Here is a 19,013-nt window from a genome sequence, read left to right as displayed (position 1 = left end):
GCGGCAAAGTCGACGACGCGGCATCGAGTTATGACAGAAAAACTAATTAAACAAAATACAAACAAATTTTGACAAAAATCATGAAGAAATAGCCCAAAACAAAAAGCAAATGCCGCGCTGAGACAGGGAGAGGAGAGAATGGAAGCAGGAGAAAACGAAGGTAAAACTTTTAAAATTATAAAACTTGCCCGGCAGTGGTTCAAGGTGCCGATTCCTTCGGGGTGGAGTGAGCCGGGCTCCCCGGTATCGCACCCAAGCTGCTAAGAAGATAAGTAGGGCCCTCGACCCTGTGCAGCAGCTGCCTCAGACCAGCGGGGGATGGTTCCCTCAGAGCCTAACGACCACTGAGCTGCCACAAGCTGCTTTCTTATGCTCTCTCTCTTTTAAATAAAGCTTAAACAAGGCAGAAAACAAAAACCAAAAACACGAGAATAACCAAGTAAGCACCCAGCCCAGACTGTAGGTTTGGCACCTGAACCATCTGCTGGAGACAGAGGAATACTGCCGGACTGTAGGTGGCGCCATTCTATTTATAGGCGAGCATTGTTATGGTGACTGCTCTGTCTCCATCTGCTGGGAGGGGGCAAAACCCAGGAGTCTGGACTGATCCGGGTAACGTACAGGAACTTTCATACGGCGCATAGGACGCACTCCTAATTTTTCCTTATTTTGAAAAAAGTACATCTTATGCGCCGGCAATATAGTATCTCACGGAAGTGTTGGAGATGAAAAACTGTAACACATGGGAGGCTGGCAGGCACCTGATGTTCCCAATGGACAGAAGTGGGGAATGAGATTGGGTAGGGTTAGCGTCAGGAAGAGGAAGGAGAATGGATCCGTAGGTAGGGGAGAAGGGAAAATGGCCATTAGCAACAAGCTGAAACCTCCCTATTATATCAGTGCATGGCTAAGTATGTCAGGCGGGGTAATGACAGTCATGAAGCAAGCTCAGTCCTCTTGTATCCTGCTGTTCATATTCAGCTAATTGTAAAACAAGACTGCACGCGACCGTACGAGCCACCTGGGGGCCGAGTGAGCAAGATACGCTGGAGTTTTAAATCACTGTGCACAAGTACGTGTGTATGATGTAAAATACGCCCAGCATGTGTACTCGAGCAGATGTAAAGCACATTTCTGCCTTAAGAATTTGTTGGCTTTAATGCGTACAGGGAAGAGGATTTTAAAACCCTGCTCAGGTTAAAGCCATTCCCAGTTTTACCCATTAGCCCACCAGTATGCCCAGTCTATCTCAGGGTCATTCAGACACTTCTAGTTCTTCATCCTGCACCTCCCCCCAATTGAGCAAGACCCCTCACCCTATCATGTTAATCCTAAAAAGTGATTCTGCAGACTTACACCTCATCAGGAGCAGCAGGAATATACGCAGCTAACAGTGCACCACGAGGGAGTGGATTTTAAAAAAGGGGCGGAGCCAGCAGTTAGCACGAGCAAGTAATTAGCAGCTTTTGAAATTCATGTCATTCACATGCGGCCACGTATTCATCTTTTTAGTGTGAGTAACGCTTTTAAAATTTGGCCCATTCAGGCCTGTATCCTGGTCCTGCTGCTGAGGGCTCAGCCAAGTCCCTTGAGAAACTTTGTGGATGCTCCCCAGCAGGTGCCTCATGTAAGACATCTGAGATAAATTCCTAGACTGCCTCACAGGGGCCGGTCTCACGTGAAAAGATCCAAACAACCAATCTCAGGTGCCAGCTCAGACCCAGAGCAATGCTGGAGCTGGAGTCAGGAGAAAAGTCACAAACGACCTTCAGTAAATCAGCCCTCGAGTCCACTTAACATGCAGATAATGCAATTTTTACCTAGGGAGATGAGGGTCTCATAATTCTCCTTCATCACCTCCCTGTAAAGCTCCTTCTGCCCTTCATCTAAATACCCCCACTCCTCCTGGGAGAAATAGACAGCGATGTCCTCAAACGTCACCCGCACCTGAAACACAAACCAGAAACACTCAGAGACACGTGGAGGGGCTCAGGATGCATTAGATCTCAGCTTGATTTATTCTCCTAACATTTTATCATTGAAAAGAGGGCACCAGACCCCTCTTCCCCAGGAAATGCCAGATTTGTTCCCTCTGTGTTGCCCCTAGAATCAGTTTCCTCCATAGACCCCCAGGGGTTTTCAAATCAAACTGGAACATATTCTCTAATACAGAGACAGAGAATATGAAATGTCATTGCGTGGATAAATCACATTATAATAAAAAGGAAGCTATAAGAGCATTATCCAGAACATCAGTAACATCTGGTTCTATTCCATCAGAAGGACTCGCTGTGCTAAATCCTAACAGGCAGGAAGAGTTTGGTGTCCTGGGCCAGTGACATATCTCCCACTGTTATGTACGAATTCTGTATTCAGGGTGTTGAAACCATGGGCACACAGGGATCATGCCCCAAATCTCAAACAGCTGTTTGGTTTCCTTCTCTGCAGGGCAAAGGAAAGGAGAAATTATTAGTTACCTGATAATTTCCTTTCTTCTGCATTCAGGCAGGTCAGTCCACAGAAATGGGTTATGCACCTCTACCAGCAGATGGAGACAGAGTTAAAAGCTGACGTCAGGACATATAGCCCTGTCCCGACCTCAGCCCGCAAGTATTCTCTGGAAAAGCCAAACTGTAGACAAACTGATTATACTTGAAAATAAATTAATCCAAACAGAGAGGATATATAGAATTATTAAATTCGTTTTATATCACTATTTCAATAACAAATTATTAGGAACACCACCATCAGTATAGTGCAAATATGATTTAATCCTCGCCTCTCGCCATGCAATGGGCCGCAGGCAATTTCAGCGATTAGTCCAAGTACTAGGTATATAATATTATTTATTTATTTTATTTATTTTTATTATTTGCATTTCTTATATACCGGCATTCGCGATGGGAGTCGCATCATGCCGGTTTTACAATTAACAGGGTGTGACAAAAGAAGAAATACTTAGAACATTAAAATGTGATAGAAGAGGGAAATAGCAGTTACAATAAAACATGGACATAATGCAACTTGGAATGTAACGAAAGCGATAGAGAAAAATTAACAATGAGGTAAAAGAAACAACCATGTAATAAACCTGCCAATTTAAAAGAGAAAGAGCATTATGGAGTTGTCGAATTTGTTGATTACACTTAGGGGAGGTCTTAGTTTGCTTGGATTGAAAGAAAGTTCAATTGGTACTGGAAAGGCTTTCATAAATAACCAAGTTTTTAGTCTTTTTCTAAATGTAGGAAGGCAGGGTTCCTGTCTCAGGTCTGGTGGGATGGAGGTCCACAAAGAAGGTCCTGCTGTAGAGAATTACATTTGGTGTTGTTCCGTAATCTACTCAAAATATTTATTCAATTAATTTAAAACCGTTATTTTATTATTTTATTTTTACCCCCAAAAATATATTTACTAAATCCTAAGATTTACAAATTTGTGTTCTAATACCACTATCACCATAGGTTTTACTTTAATTTCAAACTGTCCCTGTCATTATTACTCTGGTTTTTATTGTATCATAAATCCTAAGATTATTATACTTAGCCCCACTGTAGATTTTTAATTCAACACTGTCCCGACATGGGCCATGTTTTGACTGTTTCCAGTCTTCTTCAGGGGATGCCTTGTATCTTAATTTCAACTTCAAAATCAATTTTGCCTTTCCAGCGCTAGTCATTCAATTTGACCTAGGACACATAAGAAAGTAAAATTTAAATTCTAAAAGATTAAAGTCTTTCACCACAAGTACACAGGACACCACACCCTTCCTAAAAAGTCTCACATCTTTAAACAAACCTTATCCCATTTCACAGTGTAATTTCCTACCTTTAAAGAGATTTTACTACTCACAAAATCATTTCTGCTGGGTTTTCATTGTGCAGTAATGGCGCCTCGGCGTTCAAATTTGTATCTTCACTTCCTGCCAAGGTATTTATGCATCTCCCCCCCCCCCCCCGGAAATATCAGCTGTCAATCAACTTTAAAGGGATCATTCTTCAAAAAGACCGACCAGTCAATTTCTCTATTTAACCCACTAGGGGTTACTGTTTGGAAATAATGAATCCATTTCTGCTCCTTTGTAAAAGGATTAAATCAAAATTCCCACCTCTCTGTGGACGTTTTGGTTGTTCTATAACCGCAAATCTGAATTCAGAAAACTCATGTCCTTCTGTACACAATGTTGGACCAGGGGCGCTTCAAATCTTTGTCTTACTATGGAGCTCCTGTGCTCAATCATTCTCGTCCTCAAACATCTTTCCGTTTTACCGATGTAAAGAGCATGGGCACCAAATGCCATAAACAAGCCCCACTGCAGAACAATCAGTATGTGTCCTGAATTTAACATGCCCCCTTTAAAAAAAAGGCAATGTTTGTCCACTGAAGGACTGCTCGCACACCCAGTACCTGTTACAACGGATAATGTCCAATTTCTCCCAATTCTTCTTCTTCCTTCGGAACAGTTATATCATCAGTAAAATTTGAATGTACAATATTATCACGGATGTTTTTTAACCCCTTTTGAGGGCAAATCGAGGGCAATTATTAAATATGTGGTGTAGGCTCAATACATGCCAGTGTCGCTTAATACTGTGTTGTATCCGATAGAACTTGGGGAGAGTATGGTAAAACGCAAATCATCCTATCACTACTATCTTGTCTCTGTGAGTGGCTTCAGAAGATAATTCACGATTTGCCCCCCGAGTCTTTTGTAAGCCTTTTCACACCACATAAGAAGGATACCCCCTGCACAAAAACTCTGTATCATTTCTTTTGCACGTATTTTATATTCCGTTTACTGTAGAACAGACTCTCCTAAGTCTCAAAAACTGTCCCATCGGGAGATTGGAACATAGGTGTTTGGGGGTGGCAGCTCTCGTATCTAAGTAGAGTGAATTACTTCTGAAGGCCATCACAGAGACAAGATAGTAGTGATAGGATAATTTGCGTGTTTACCATATACTCTCCCCAAGTCTATCGGGATACAACAACGGACTGCCAACAGGAAGGCTTTCTTCAAAGTTAATAGTCGGAGAGACAGGCCGCAGAGAGGTCTGAAGAGGTTCCTGCTAGGAATAAAGGGACCAGGTTGAGGTTCCAAAGAAGCACCGGCCACTTTAGGGGTGGTCGGATCTGCTTGACTCCTTTCAGAAAGCAGGAGACAGAGTGAGAGGCTATGCTGCTGCTCTCGCTCTTGGTTCCGTAGCATGACAATGCAGCCACCTGTACCTTGATGGAGTTGAGAGACAATCCCTTCTGTAGGCCGTTCTGCAGGAATTCCAAAATCACAGGAATTCTGACTGAAGCTTGGTATGATGTCGCGGTCCTCGCACCAGGCTTCGAATACTCTCCAAATCCTTATGTATGTTAGGGATGTGAAGAACTTGCGTGCTCGGAGTAGGGTGTCAATCACTGCCCCCGAGTATCCGCTCTTCCTTAGGTGAGTCCTCTCAATGGCCATAAGAGAGAATCGAGCTGGATCCTCGAGGAGGATCGGTCCCTGTTGGAGCAGGTTTCTGTGTGGAGATAGTGGGAGGGGGCTCCCTGTCAGCAGTCTTCGCATGTCTGCATGCCACGGTCTTCTTGGCCAGTCCGGGGCCACTAGAAGTACTGGTCCTCTGTGGTGTTCTATCTTGTGAATGATTGCGCCCAATATGGGGCCACGGCGGGAAGGCCGCATAACAGAGTCTCCTGTGGTCAGTCTGTATCAGGGGTATCGATTCCTTGGACTGGGGTTCCCGCCTGCGGCTGAAGAAGCTGGGGCACTTGGGCGTTGGACTGGTTTGCCAGGAAGGTCCATGGGTTGGAATTCCCCAATGGTTTACTATCAATTGGAATGCTTGGTCGACAGCCTCCATTCTCCTGGGTCTAGACTTTCTCTGCCGAGGTAATCCGCAGCGATGTTGTGGTTTCCCGGCGATGTGGATGGCCAAGATCTCTTGGAGATTCACTTCAGCCTATGACGTTAGGAGGGTCTATTTCCAGGGACACCTGTTGGTTTCTGGTTCCCTCCCTGATGGTTGAATGTAGGCCACTGTTGTAGCGTTTTCCGACATTACCCTGAGTCTCGGATTCTGTGACTGAACCGTAGGCAGGCTAGTCTGACTGCCCGGGCTTCTAGGGCGATTGATGTTCCATCCTGACTCTCTGTGTTCCATTGTCCTTGGGCGGTTAGTTTCCTGGCAGTGTGCTCCCCATCCTCGTAGGCTGGTATCCTTGGTGAGCAGGATCCAGGTTGGTGAAGATAGTCTTGTTTCCTGGCTCAGATGGCCTTCTTGTAGCCACCATTGTAGTTGGGCCCGAAACTCTGCCCAGGAGCTGGCGAAGTACGGTGTAGTTCTGGGACAGTTGATTCCATCATTATAGTAGTGAGCATTGTAGAGGTCTCATGTGAGCTCGTGCCCATAGCACTACTTCCAGTGTGGATGCCATAAGGCCGAGGACTTGTAGGTAATCCCATGCTGTGGGGCGAGGTTCGCTCAACAGGGTTCGTAACTGGCTCATCAGTTTTGATCTCCTGGTCGGGGTCAGGATGACCTTGTCTTGTTTGGTGTCAAACCGGACTCCCAAGTATTCTAGAGATTGTGGAGGGCTGCAGACAGCTCGTTTGTGTTGACCACCCACCCGAGACTCTCCAGTAGTTTTGACTCTGTTGGCTGCTGGGGACTTTCCTCTGGGGATTTCGCCCTGATCAGCCAATCGTCTAGGTAAGGGTGTACGAGGATTCCTTCCTTCCTCAGTGTTGCTGCCGCCACCACCACTATGATCTTGGTGAATGTCCGGGGTGCTGCGGCTAACCCAAATGGTAGTGCCCGTAACTGGTAGTGACTGTCTGGGATCTTGAAGTGTAGAAAAACGATGATACTCTTGATGGATCGGAATGTGTAGGTAGGCTTCCGACAGATCCAGGGATGTGAGGAACTCTCCCGGTTGTATCGCCCTTATTACATAGCGTAGGGTTTCCATGCATAAAAAAGGAATCTTCAGGTGACGGTTGACCGACTTGAGGTCCAAGATGACTCTGAACATTCCCTCTTTCTTGGACATGATAAAATATATGGAATAATGCCCAGTATTTATTTGTTGTGGAGGCACCGGTGTTATAGCCTCTAGGGCTAGCAATCTGGTCAGTGTAGCTTCCATTGCCATCCTCTTGGAGGGGTTGTGGCAGGGGGATTCCACAAACATGTCCGGGGGAGGGGGGTGGAAATCCAGGTAATATCCATCTCGAGTGATGGTTAGGACCCACTTGTCTGAAGGTATCTCAACCCATCTTTGGTAGAATAGGGCAAGTCTGCCCCCTATGGCTTCTTCCTTTGGACAGGTCGGCTGATTCTCATTGTGGAATGCGACTGGGGCCTGGGCCCGAGCTGGTTCCCCCTTTTGTTGTGCCTGTTCCGAAAGGACTGGTTCCTGCTTGCGGGACAAGGCGCTTGATATGTGTTCTGTATGCGTTGAAGCGCTGCAATCCTCTACCCCTGGAGGTTCGGGGGAAGGGTTGCTGGTTTCTCTTATTCCTGTCCTCTGGTAGCCATGGCAGTGGGGACTCGCCCCATTTGTTGGCTAGTTTATCTAGTTCGCTTCCGAACAGGAGGGATCCCTTGAAGGGCATCCTTGTGAGTCTTGTTTTGGAAGAAGCGTCGGCCGACCAGCTCCAGAGCCTGAGTTGCCTCCTGGCTGCCACGGCTGATGACACTCCTCTAGCTGCAGTGCGCACCAAATCGGAAGCAGCATCTGCGAGGAATGATACTGCTGGTTCCATAGCTTCCCCAGGAGTGTTGTTACTGGTCTGTGATAAGCAGGCGCGTGTCATCATGGCACAGCAGGCCGCAATCTGTAGAGACATAGCGGAGACGTCAAAGGACTGTTTAAGAATGGATTCCAGACGTCTGTCTTGAGCATCCTTGAGCACTGCTCTTCCTTCCACTGGGATCGTAGTGCGCTTCGAGACCCGCGCAGACCATGGCATCCACTTTCGGGCATGTCAGTAGGTCTTTGGCCGCCGGTCCAGAGGGTACATGGCCTGCCACAGCCCGTCCCCCTTTGAACAGACTCTGGGGCATCCCATTCCAGATCAATTAGCTGCTGGAACAGAGGGACATGGCGGGAGGTCTGACGGAGTCCCTCTAGCAGAGGATTCGTCTTAGGTTCCCCCGAGGCACTTGTGCCCAGGATAGCAAGTTACTTCAAGCCTGTGCGTGACCAAGTCTGGAAGCGCGTCCTTGGTGAAGAAACGCCTCATGGTCCGGTGAGGCTCTGTCCCCAGAAACAGTTCCCCTTCCACCAGGAGTTCTGATTCCTCCTCTGAGTTGTCCGTGTCCCCGAAGGTGGGAGCTTCTTGGCAGTGGAATCACTTCCCCTGGGCCTAGAGCGTCCCGGGGTGTTGAGGTCCTCTGGTGAAGTTGTGGCCGTATTATTGGAGGCTCCGGCTGCATGTGAACAAAGGTATGGCAGGCCTTTAAAAAGAATTCCACCCAGGAGATAGATGCTGGGTCTAAACTACGAGGCGCTGTGTCCCCTGGGGGGGGTCCCGTTTGAGGGAGGGCCCCACTGGGGGTCGCTAGGTCCAGGGTACTGAATGATGAGATAGAACCGTGTACCGGCTGGGGTGGCCCTGGGCTGGATCCCCCAGGGCCTCCTCGCACTGAGTACACAGGGCGGTGGCCTCCTCATGTTGTTACAGCTCTGATATGGCACGCTGGGCAGAGGCCCTGAGCCCCTTTGTCCCGGTGGTGCTATGGATTTGTGCGCGTAAATACTGGTTATGCGCTCTTGGTGCGAAGTTGTGCGTGTAGATTTGGCGTGCACTCAGGATGTGCGCACTGTTTGTGCGCCTGGCACAGTAAGCTGCGTTATGTGCGTCTCTTGTGCGCACGGTACTTGAGCGTGTATGTTGTGCGCCTCTGTGTGCAAAGGATCGAAGTGACGGGTAGAGCAGCGAAACAGATCAAAATGGTGCCGGCCACCACGCGGACAATATCGACCACCTCGGGGGGTTCTCTATGTGGGAGGACCCTTGGATCTGACCGGGGTCTAGCCCTGCTAGGGCAGATCAACCCGGTGGGCACTGGTCCCAGCTGGCGACCTGTGCAGCTCCTACGAGCTTCGGAGACCGAGACTTTAAAAGATATCTACCGAGGTCACGTGATGTGGTGAGCTGGGGAGGACGGAAACCCTTGAGCTCCGAGTGCCTAGCTCCCTCAGCAGCGCTTTAACCTGCAAATAAGGCTCCAAAACCTCGTTCAAAAACAAACGGAGAAACTGTGAGTGCTTATGTCAATCGCTAAATATATGAACAGTCGTCACCCCCCGATGGCTTCAAGAACAGCAAAAAAAGATAGAAGAAAAAAACGGCGGGGCTCTGAAAATAAATGGCCGCCGCGGGCGAAAACGCCGGGGATCCCATTTCAACAGGGCTCACGCTCCCAGCTATTGAGCAAGTTATAAAAGCAGCTCTAGATGAAAAATTAGCGGGGCTGAAGGCGCAGATAGGGGAGGTTCAAGTCGCAATTGCTGAACTCTTCCCCGTCTTGATCATGCCGAAGGCAGAATCTCTGTATTGGAGGACGATGCCCTCAGAGCTGAGACCAAGGCAGAAACGCAGGGGAAATTGTTAACCCAACTCCTCGAGCAAAGTAGACGATTTAGAAAATAGGGAAAGGAGAACTAACCTTCGTTTTTTGGGGTTTCCTGAGGAGCTCAAGGACCACAGCTATGGGAGATCTCCTAGAGCAATGGCTCCCTGAGGTTCTCGATTTACAACAGTTTAAGGGATCCCTTAAAGTTGAAAGAGCACACCGCTTGGAGTGAAGAAAATAAACATCACCAGGGCCACGGCTAGTCATAGCTAAATTCTTAAGCTTCAACCCATAAGAATGAAATATGGAAGGCTTACAGGCGCAAATCCACCATTTCTTATGAGAAGCATAACATCAGAATTTTCTAGGACTACTCTGCAAGGGTGTCTGAACTGCGCAGAGGTTTTTTCACCCATCTGCTCTCAGCTTTACCACCAAAAAATCAAATTCTCCCTTCAATACCAGCGAAACTCAGGATTTGGCACAAGGATCAACAACTCATCTTCCAACTCCGGACACAGCTGCTGACTTTCTGAAAACCATCTCAACCACTTCAGCATCCGAGGGGGCAGGGTTGAGCCAAAGGGACCACTGACGTAACCATTTTCTATGTTTTTGGGACACCAATATTGGTGATTCTGCGAGAAGTCTCATCCCACTCATCCAGGTTTGGAAGGGACAGGACCATCCACCCTGCGCCCCAGCCTCTCAGCTTTGCCTAGTTCTCCATACACCCAGCCGTTTCTATTTGATAGACATAACAATCCTACCTACACATCTCCATGAACAGTGGCTTTACTATGCGTACACTCACTTGGGGACCTGCTAGCTAGGATGTCGAGCTACAGCACTCGTACACTAATCAAATGACCTCTATGCCTCCAGGATTGAGGCTTTTTGTTATTTGGACTCAATGGGGGGGGGAACGGTACGGGGGGGGGGGGGAGGGATGTTTTAGATAGAGACAGTTCCATTTCTGTACTCAGGTACTTTCAAGCTCAACACAATCTCCACCTACTGCAATCAGCTGCTTATGTCGACCAAGACCACAGACATACTGATACGCGCCCAGAAAGACTTTCAGCCCTATCAGAAAGGAGAGAGGGCCAGGCTTGGGGCCTTCAATCTCCGCTTCAATTTGGATATTCACGACAACTGTTCAGTTTTCTTTTCGGGGCCCTTTACATGCCTAACCTGATTTCCTGGAACGTCAACGGGCTGGGCTCCGCCCATCAACGCCGCAAGGTCTTAGATCACCTCAAAGCGTCTGCACACAGACATAGCCGGATTACAAGAAACTCACCTTACGACAGCCGAAAGCCAAAAACTGCAGAGAGATTGGGTGGCTCCTGTGTCTTTTCAGCGGCAGGTCAACAGAAAGGCGGGGGTTGCCATACTGATCAATAGAACGGCGAATTTTCAAAACTGTTAAAAAGCATTGCAGACCCGGAGGGTCGCTTCAAATCCTGCTGATTGGCCACTGGAATAACCTCTTGGTCACCTCTGTAATGTCTACCGCCCCCAACGAGTATTCGCACTCCTTTTTCACAACGATCTGTAATCTACTGCACTGCATCTTCATGCACAAGGGCAGGTGTTTCTTATGGCGATTTCAACTGCGTGCATGATGCCTCTATTGACAAGAGCCCCCCGCTCTTGCGACCTTCCACCACAGCCAAGAAAGGCATCGCATTTCTCTGTCAACCAACTCAATCTCCTTGATGTATGGCGTGTTCTCCATCCTGGGGAATTAGATTATACCCATGTATCCAGATCCCACCTGTCCTTATCCCGGATTGATTATATTCTTGTCTCAGCAGGCTCTTTTCTTCCGGATACAGAAAGCTTTCCATTGAAACGCAGGTGATCTCGATCATGCTCGCAATACTCTTTGCTTATCCCCTCTCCATGCTACACAAGGTTACCGTCTATGGAGATTCCCGAGTTATCTTAAGGAGGATCACAAATTCAAGGACTACCTTCAGCTTAAATGGAAGGATTATATGGACAACAACCAACCACATACCTCCGACCCCCAGCTTTTGTGGGAGGCGGGGGAAGGCGGTCTTAAGGGGGGACATCATAGCCTATGTCTACCGCGAAATAAGCAACTTAATCAGAACATATTGCATCACGAACAACAGCTAGCAAAAAGTAAACGGGACCTCAACCTGTCTCCTTCATATCAACGAAGAAAGGAATACTATAGTATCCTCGGCAGCCTGAATGCACTCCTACATATGCGAGCTCAAGCTTTTCTTCAAAAAGGAGAGCAGAATCTATTCCGATTCGGAAACAAGTCAGGTAAATTACTGGCAAACCTGGTTCGAGCAGCCAGAAGGAAAACGTTCATCAATAAAATGCACTCCACTAATGGAACAACCACCACAGATCCACGGGAGATCTGCGAATCATTCCGTACTTTTATGAACACTTGTACACTCCGGACCATGGGAAGGGGGAAGCAGAGGAGGCTGATTTTTCCACAATCTTGACGCTGCCACATCTCAATGGCCCTCAAAAGGACTTTCTCAACAGACCGATCCAACCTTATGAGGTCTCCCAAGCTATATCTTCCACTCAGCGGGGAAATCCCCGGGACCAGACTGTATATCCTACGACTTCTATAAAATACTTCAACACCAACTGGCTGTCCCTCTAACCCATTTTATATACGGCGGGTCTTGCTGCGGGGCACTTTCCCCCTACTTTAACATGGCTCATATTACAGTTTTAAATACCGAAACCTGACAAGGACCCACTGCAAACCCTCGTCCTACCGGCCAATATCTTTACTAAATTGCGACTTAAAGCTTCTAGCGAAGGTCTTAACTGAACGCTTGAACGTTCTACTGCCCTTCCCTAATATCACACCACCACCAGGTGGGGTTTGTCAAAGGAAGATCCCCCGCATGCTAACATCCTAAAGTTGGTGACAGCCATGGAAATATGCCAATCTCAACAAATCCCCGCATTGGCCATCGCTTTGACTCGGAAAAAGCGTTTGATAGGGTAGCACTGGTCATATCTCTTTTCCACCCTTAAACGCTTTGGAATTGGCGGGGACTTTCTGCAATACCTGAAACTTTTATACCACCAACCCCTTTCCCGGATACTCGCCAATGGTTTCCTCTCTAAGGATGTTCATCTAGGGCGTGGAGTACGACAAGGGTGTCCCTTGTCCCCATTACTTTATATCCTGGCCATCGATCCCTTGCTGCGCAAACTAGACCATCTTCGACCATCCACGGTTTTGGGGGGCCATGTCATGAATTCAAGATCGCGGCCTTCGCAGACGACATCCTGGTTTTTCTCACCCAACCCACCCAATCGCTGCCGGAAGTGCTGCGGTTACAGCTCCAGTATGGCCAATTTGCAGGACTAAAACTCAACCTAGATAAATCCGAGGTCATCGACGTCACAGGGTTGGTACACAACAGTTGGTCTGGTGCATTTCCCCTGCGTTGGGTCTCTAAGGAACTTAAGTACTTGGGGGTCCGCATACCTACCCGCATTAATCTTTTATATCAAGCAAACTTCCAGCCACTACTAGCCCAAACAAGCCACGAAGTTACGTCAATGGGCATCCTTGCCTCTTTCGTTCTCTGGCCGGATTCAATTGGTCAAAATGATATTGCTCCCAAAATGGCTTTATATTCTGCAAATGGCTCCTCTATGGCTCACCAAAAAGGATTACAAAACATTCTCAAAAGCTCTGCGAATCTTTCTTTGGAAAGGAAAGAAAGCGCGATTGTCTATGGCAATATTGACTGCACCAATGGATGCGGGGGGTATGGGAATGCCCAGACCTGCTTACCTACAATTTAGCGTGCACATCTTCCTACGTCAACGATTGGCTATTCTCCACATCACGGTTTGTCCCTTACGCCCTTTTTTTGGAGTGGTATGGCGTTACGGTCTTTGAATCCATTCTTGCATTTACCATCCATAATGCTCCCATCTCCACAAAAACACTACATAATCTTACGCACGTGCCGGAAAGCTTGGCTCATGCTTTGTACCAAACATCACCTGTCTACCCGCATGACCCCGCTACTACAAATAGTAGGTAATCCGCTCTTCGAGCCTGGGTATCACAAAGGCCCGTTCCACAGGTGGCAGAGCGTGGGGCTTACCTACGTTTACCAACTTTTCGAAGCGTCTACAGGTCACGTAATATCGTTTCCAGAACTACAAGCAACTTACAAGCTTCCAAATTCGGACTACTTTGCCTATCACCAAGTTAGGCATTTTGTTCGAAGCTTAAATTTCTCACCGCAGATTCTGCAAGTTGCTCAGCGGATACAGGACCTACTTCAACCAGGCCTAGCCAAAAAACTGTCTCCAAAATAACAAAGTCCTTACTAGTCATAACTCCACTGCCATATCTAGATAACCTCTACCATAAATGGACGCAGTGGGCTAACTGTACAATCACGCTAGAGGACTTTAAACGCAGTGTGGTAGCTACGCCTGAACTTTCAGATAACGTATTACTTCGGGAAACGCATTACAAATTTATGTGGCAAGTATATATTCCGCCTACTCGAGCCCTACTACATGCGGATAGTTCCCACCAACAAGTGCCCCAAGTGCCAGTCAGCAGAGGGGGATTATTATCACTGCTTTTGGGACTGTCAGAAAAATCCTATCCTTCTGGAAGCAGATTACCAGTACCTGTTCACATTTGCTCCACACAAAGTTACCCCTTGACCCATCCTCTGGCTTTTGGAACGCTGCCAAATGCGACCGGCTCTTTGACTGACACCAATTTGGTATTCTTAAAAAAGGCAGGCCTGTTGGGTAAAAAAGCTATACTTCAGACCTGGACAGCCTACCTTTCCGCCAACCAAAGATCTGTGGTTCAAGCAATTGGTGCACCTTTGTGTGACTGAACATGCAGTAGCGAGGACCGCATCTGCAAAGAACTTCGGCTCTAATACAGCTCAGTTGGTCCCCTTTAACAGATTACTTGTCACCCACAATTCAGATTCCCCATACTATAACCGTAATCCTACCAGACTGAGTACTTGCTACTATTGTCTGTTTAGTTCCTACCAATCTTACTATCTGTCAGGTCGATCCAGTAAGGCCGCGGTAGAAACAGTGCGGTAGTGTCAGGCGCACCCTTCCTCCCCGCACCCACAGTTCTCTTCACTAACTCCCCGATACTCTCCTCTAATCGCATGCAAATGCATGCCGCGGCTTTAAAGCGGTAGGGAAGGGGTTATGGCCGCTTAATTAACCCATTTTACTGTATAGGCGCTTAATACAGCGCCTATACAGTAACCTGGGTGCGCTGGTACCCTGTCATTTCAAATGACATTTGAAAATGACAGGCACCAGGAAGTGTAAAAATCAAAAATTTTTAAATACCTGTCGGAGGGCCGCGTGGGTCCAGGCGGCCGGCGGGATCCGGGGGGGCCGGTGGTTCGCGTGTTAAATCTAGGCCACGGGCAGGTGGGCGCCTGTTCCGGGCTCGGGGGGGGGGCGGGTGGACGCGCGTTAGCTTCAGACGGCCGCGTGGGTCCAGGTGGCCGGCGGCGGCGGGAGCCAGGGTGGTCCGCGATGTTAAATCTAGGCCGCGGGCGGGTGGGCGCCTGTTCCAGGCGGCAGCGGCGGCGGGGGGACACGCGTTAGTTCCAGACGGCCGGCGGGCGGTCGCGTGTTAAATCTAGGCCGGGTCCGCACAGGCCGCGCATTCATTCACTGCCGGTGGGGGCTGCCTCCTCCGCAGCCCCCACCGGCAGTGAATGAATGAATGCGCGCCTGTGCGACCCCTGCAATTCGGCGCTCAAGGCGTGACGTCACGGCATGTGACTGCCTTGAACGCCGAATCGCAGGGGTCGCACAGGCGCGCATTCATTCATTCACTGCCGGTTGGGGGCTGCCTCCTCCGGCAGCCCCACCGGCAGTGAATGAATTCATTCATCCAGGCGGAGGAGCCGGCTGCTTTCGCCACCGGCTCCTCCGCCTGGATGAATGAATGCGCGCCTGTGCGCGCCCCCACAGGCAGTGAATGAATGAATGCGCGCCTGTGCGGACCCGGCCTAGATTTAACACGCGACCACCGCGCCCCGCCGGCCGTCTCGAACTAACGCGTGTCCCCCCGCCGCCGCTTGGAACAGGCGCCCACCCGCCCGCGGCCTAGATTTAACACGCGACCACCCGGCTCCCGCCGCCGCCGGCCGCCTGGACCCACGAGGTCCTCCGACAGGTATTTAAAAATTTTTATTTTTTCTTCTGACAGGTTTTATGTGTCCCACATCATTACATTTTCTCGATCATCTCTGTATCGCTTTTTTTTTAAAATTGTGTTTTATTGTTTTTGAGTATCTTAAGCGGTGTCAATGGATTTGTTACTAGACTCACAGTCCTAACTCCTACTAGGGGGAGGCGGTAAACTAACAGGTTACGGCCGCGGCAAAACAGTGCGTTACTAATGAGATAACCTGAGCGCCCGTTACGGTATCGGAGGGGAATAGCTAATTCCTTCATTATACAGCTAATTCGTTCATTTACATGCCGGGTGCGGGAAGGGTTACGCGTCTGTTTAAGAAGCGCTACGGACGCGCAAAACTGGAGACTGTATCGCTGGTTTGCCTTACGCGTCCGAATTGTGCGCAGGCGAGCTCGTTACAGACGAGAAATCTTCAACTGAACTTTACTGGATCGACCTGTGTGTGTTTGGGTTCATACCTATGCTCCAGCTTCTGTTTGCGTTTATGTTTTTGATTATGAATCTGCTTATAACCCGGATCTTGTAGTGGCTACTGCAGAACTTCCTATACTGAATTTATGTGCCATTTATTAGAAGCATCTGACTGAAATGGAACTGGGGAGGGGGGGGGGAGGGGGGGGGATATCAGGGGAGGAGGGGGAATGCAATACCTATCTACGTAAATAACTATGACACGAGAAGCGAAAGACTATACGGACTCAATGGAAGGGCTGGTACAACAAGGTTTATTCTGTTAATTGATGGTACTCATTACACAGCTGCCTGCCATAGTGGGATAGTAATGCTGATCTTCTCCTTTCTCCTCATATTGTGTTGTTATGCGTTATAATGTATTTTGTACCAGAGGATTTGTACTTGTTGATGTTACGTGCTTATTACTATTATTGTATTGCTTATTTCAAGAAAATCCAATAAAACATAGTTTCAAAAAAAAAAAAAGATATCTACCTTACCTTGTCTCGGCATTTCCTGGTTTCGTTCCGGGTGGTCTCCGGCTGCGGGGGCAGAGGGAAAATACCTTCATCGCCTCGCTCGAGGTTGCACCCGCTGCCTCTCAGCCTCACCCGAGTTCGGGTGCTAGGTCCCCTCTGAGGGTTGGCCGCCAGACTGAGGCTTACCTCCGAGGGATCGCGGAAATCACCTTGGGAATTCTCAACTGGGGGAGGGACCCGATGGGTGTCACCGCAGGAGAGCGGGGCTCGTCTGTAGAGGTAAGATTTCTTCTTATTTTGGTTTTTCTCTGGTAAATTTACTCTAACGCTGTGCGAGGGTGCATTGAGTCCCTAACTGCTATGGAGACGGAAAATACTGAAGAGCTGCACTTCCTGCAGGGGTATATGTACTAGGGCTGACGTCAGATTGAAATCTGATCCGTCTCCCAACTGCTATCAGGAGTACACTATACCCATTGGTCCTGAGTCCATCTGCTACACGCAAGGAAATGCAAGATTTTTATTTTTTTTTAATTAGCTTCACCCACAAAGAGAACGAAGCAAAAATCCCCAGGGGGATACTTCCCTGGTGAATCCAGCAACAGGCAGGAGGGAACCTCAGGGCACAGAGAGTGAGCCAGTCCCCTGGCTATCAGGGGCCCCAGAAACAGCCAGGAGTAACCAACCCCCCATTCGCCCAGCTCGACCCAAGGGATGGCAGCCACTGGAACCTGTCACCTCGGGGAGCTGCAGCACTTCTCAAACTTCCAGATCAGTCAGGACTGCAGGTTTGCACCTCTACCAGAGAATACGGAGGGACTGCAGGTGGCATTCTCGGTTATGTAGCAGTGCCTCAAGGGTTTGTTCACTGTCTCCATCTGCTGGTAGGGAGGTATAAACCCACTGGTCTGGAATGGTCTGGGTATGTCCAGAAAAGTTGCATCAACAATATAAAGGCTACAGGATAAGGGTAGTAACCGCTGCACCAGCAAGTTACCCCCACGCACTTTTCTCCTTTCTGGCCTACAAAAACCAAAATAAAGAACAAACTACACCCAGGAAAAGTTATCTGGGTTACTACAGGACAGGGATTTCTCCAATCAGACTAACTTTACCCAGGCAGCACTGAATATCAAGTCTCTCCAGCTAAACATTACCCTACCCAGAGCACTTCCACCAGCTAAATTTTCTACAAATAATGAGTTATGAGCAACCCAAAGTTTCACAGGAGAGTAGGGGGAGAAATTCCTATCTCCAGTTTTGTAAAGGCAACTAGAAAATTACCCAGACAAGCCCTTGGGAGCATCAAACTCTCAGTGTAAAAAGGCAAAGGAGAGAGGAGGAGGCAGAGGGGTAAGGTAAAGAAATCACAGGAAGCAGAAACTGAGAGGGTCCTTAAGCAGGAGGAGCTGCTGCTGCTGTATGAGGCGGAGAAGCAGGAAGAAGAGCCTGAGCGGATGCAGAGAATAAGGAGCCCAAAGAATGGATTCAGTGAGAGGCTGGGGGGATGGGAACAGTCCCAGGCTGCATCCCCTGCCCCCCTCCTACCTGCTGAGCAGAAAGCCCTGCAGCCATTCTCCTGCCCCTTCTCCGGAGCAGGATTTCCAGCCCTGGCTCCCTCCCTGCACGGTCCCTGGGGTGGGGGATGGGATCAGTCCCAGGCTGCATCCCCTGCCCCCCTCCTACCTGCTGAGCAGAAAGCCCTGCAGCCATTCTCCTGCCCCTTCTCCAGAGCAGGATTTCCAGCCCCGGCTCCCTCCCTGCACGGTCCCTATGGTGGGGGATGGGATCAGTCCCAGGCTGCATCCCCTGCCCCCCTCCTACCTGCTGAGCAGAAAGCCCTGCAGCCATTCTCCTGCCCCTTCTCCAGAGCAGGATTTCCAGCCCTGGCTCCCTCCCTGCACGGTCAAGGTTTTCAGCTTCCGGTCTCAGCACCACGTTCCGTACAGGGAGCACCGCCCCCTTCCAGCAGGAAGTGACATCACCAAGGAAGAAGTGGGAACTGCAGCCGCTGCTCCAGGAACTGTTAGAAACCGAAACTTGACGGTAGAAAAAGACCCTATGGCCCATCTAGTTGGGATGGACGCTGGGAAATGTAGTCCTGCACTGTCTTTCCTGTCTGAGTTTTATGGGAATTGTGGGAAATGTAGTCCTAGGGCTTGGGTTGTTGCAATTGGCTGATTAATAAAGCCAAGTCCAGTTTCGTTCATAAAAACCAAAATGGGTAACTCTGCAGCCTCTCAGAGAGACTGGGGAGCAGGGGGA

The 19,013-nt window shown here is 48.9% G+C and overlaps 1 protein-coding gene across 1 annotated transcript; it reads right to left on the bottom strand.

The window, feature by feature from the left end:
* Positions 1–1,565: 1,565 nt before the first annotated feature.
* On the bottom strand, positions 1,566–19,013 carry LOC115083599 (protein ZNF783-like). The gene is made up of 2 exons (XM_029587512.1): positions 18,573–19,013; positions 1,566–1,947 (listed from the first exon to the last, which is right to left on the bottom strand). The coding sequence occupies exons 1-2, from the start codon at positions 18,816–18,818 to the stop codon at positions 1,777–1,779; spliced, it is 417 nt and encodes a 138-aa protein (XP_029443372.1). The 5' UTR covers positions 18,819–19,013; the 3' UTR covers positions 1,566–1,776.

Source organism: Rhinatrema bivittatum, chromosome 2 (assembly GCF_901001135.1).
Source record: "Rhinatrema bivittatum chromosome 2, aRhiBiv1.1, whole genome shotgun sequence".
In the NCBI taxonomy this organism is placed as follows: domain Eukaryota; kingdom Metazoa; phylum Chordata; class Amphibia; order Gymnophiona; family Rhinatrematidae; genus Rhinatrema; species Rhinatrema bivittatum.
The sequence above is the reverse complement of the archived record's forward strand: the minus strand, read 5'-3'. Positions and strand labels throughout refer to the sequence as shown.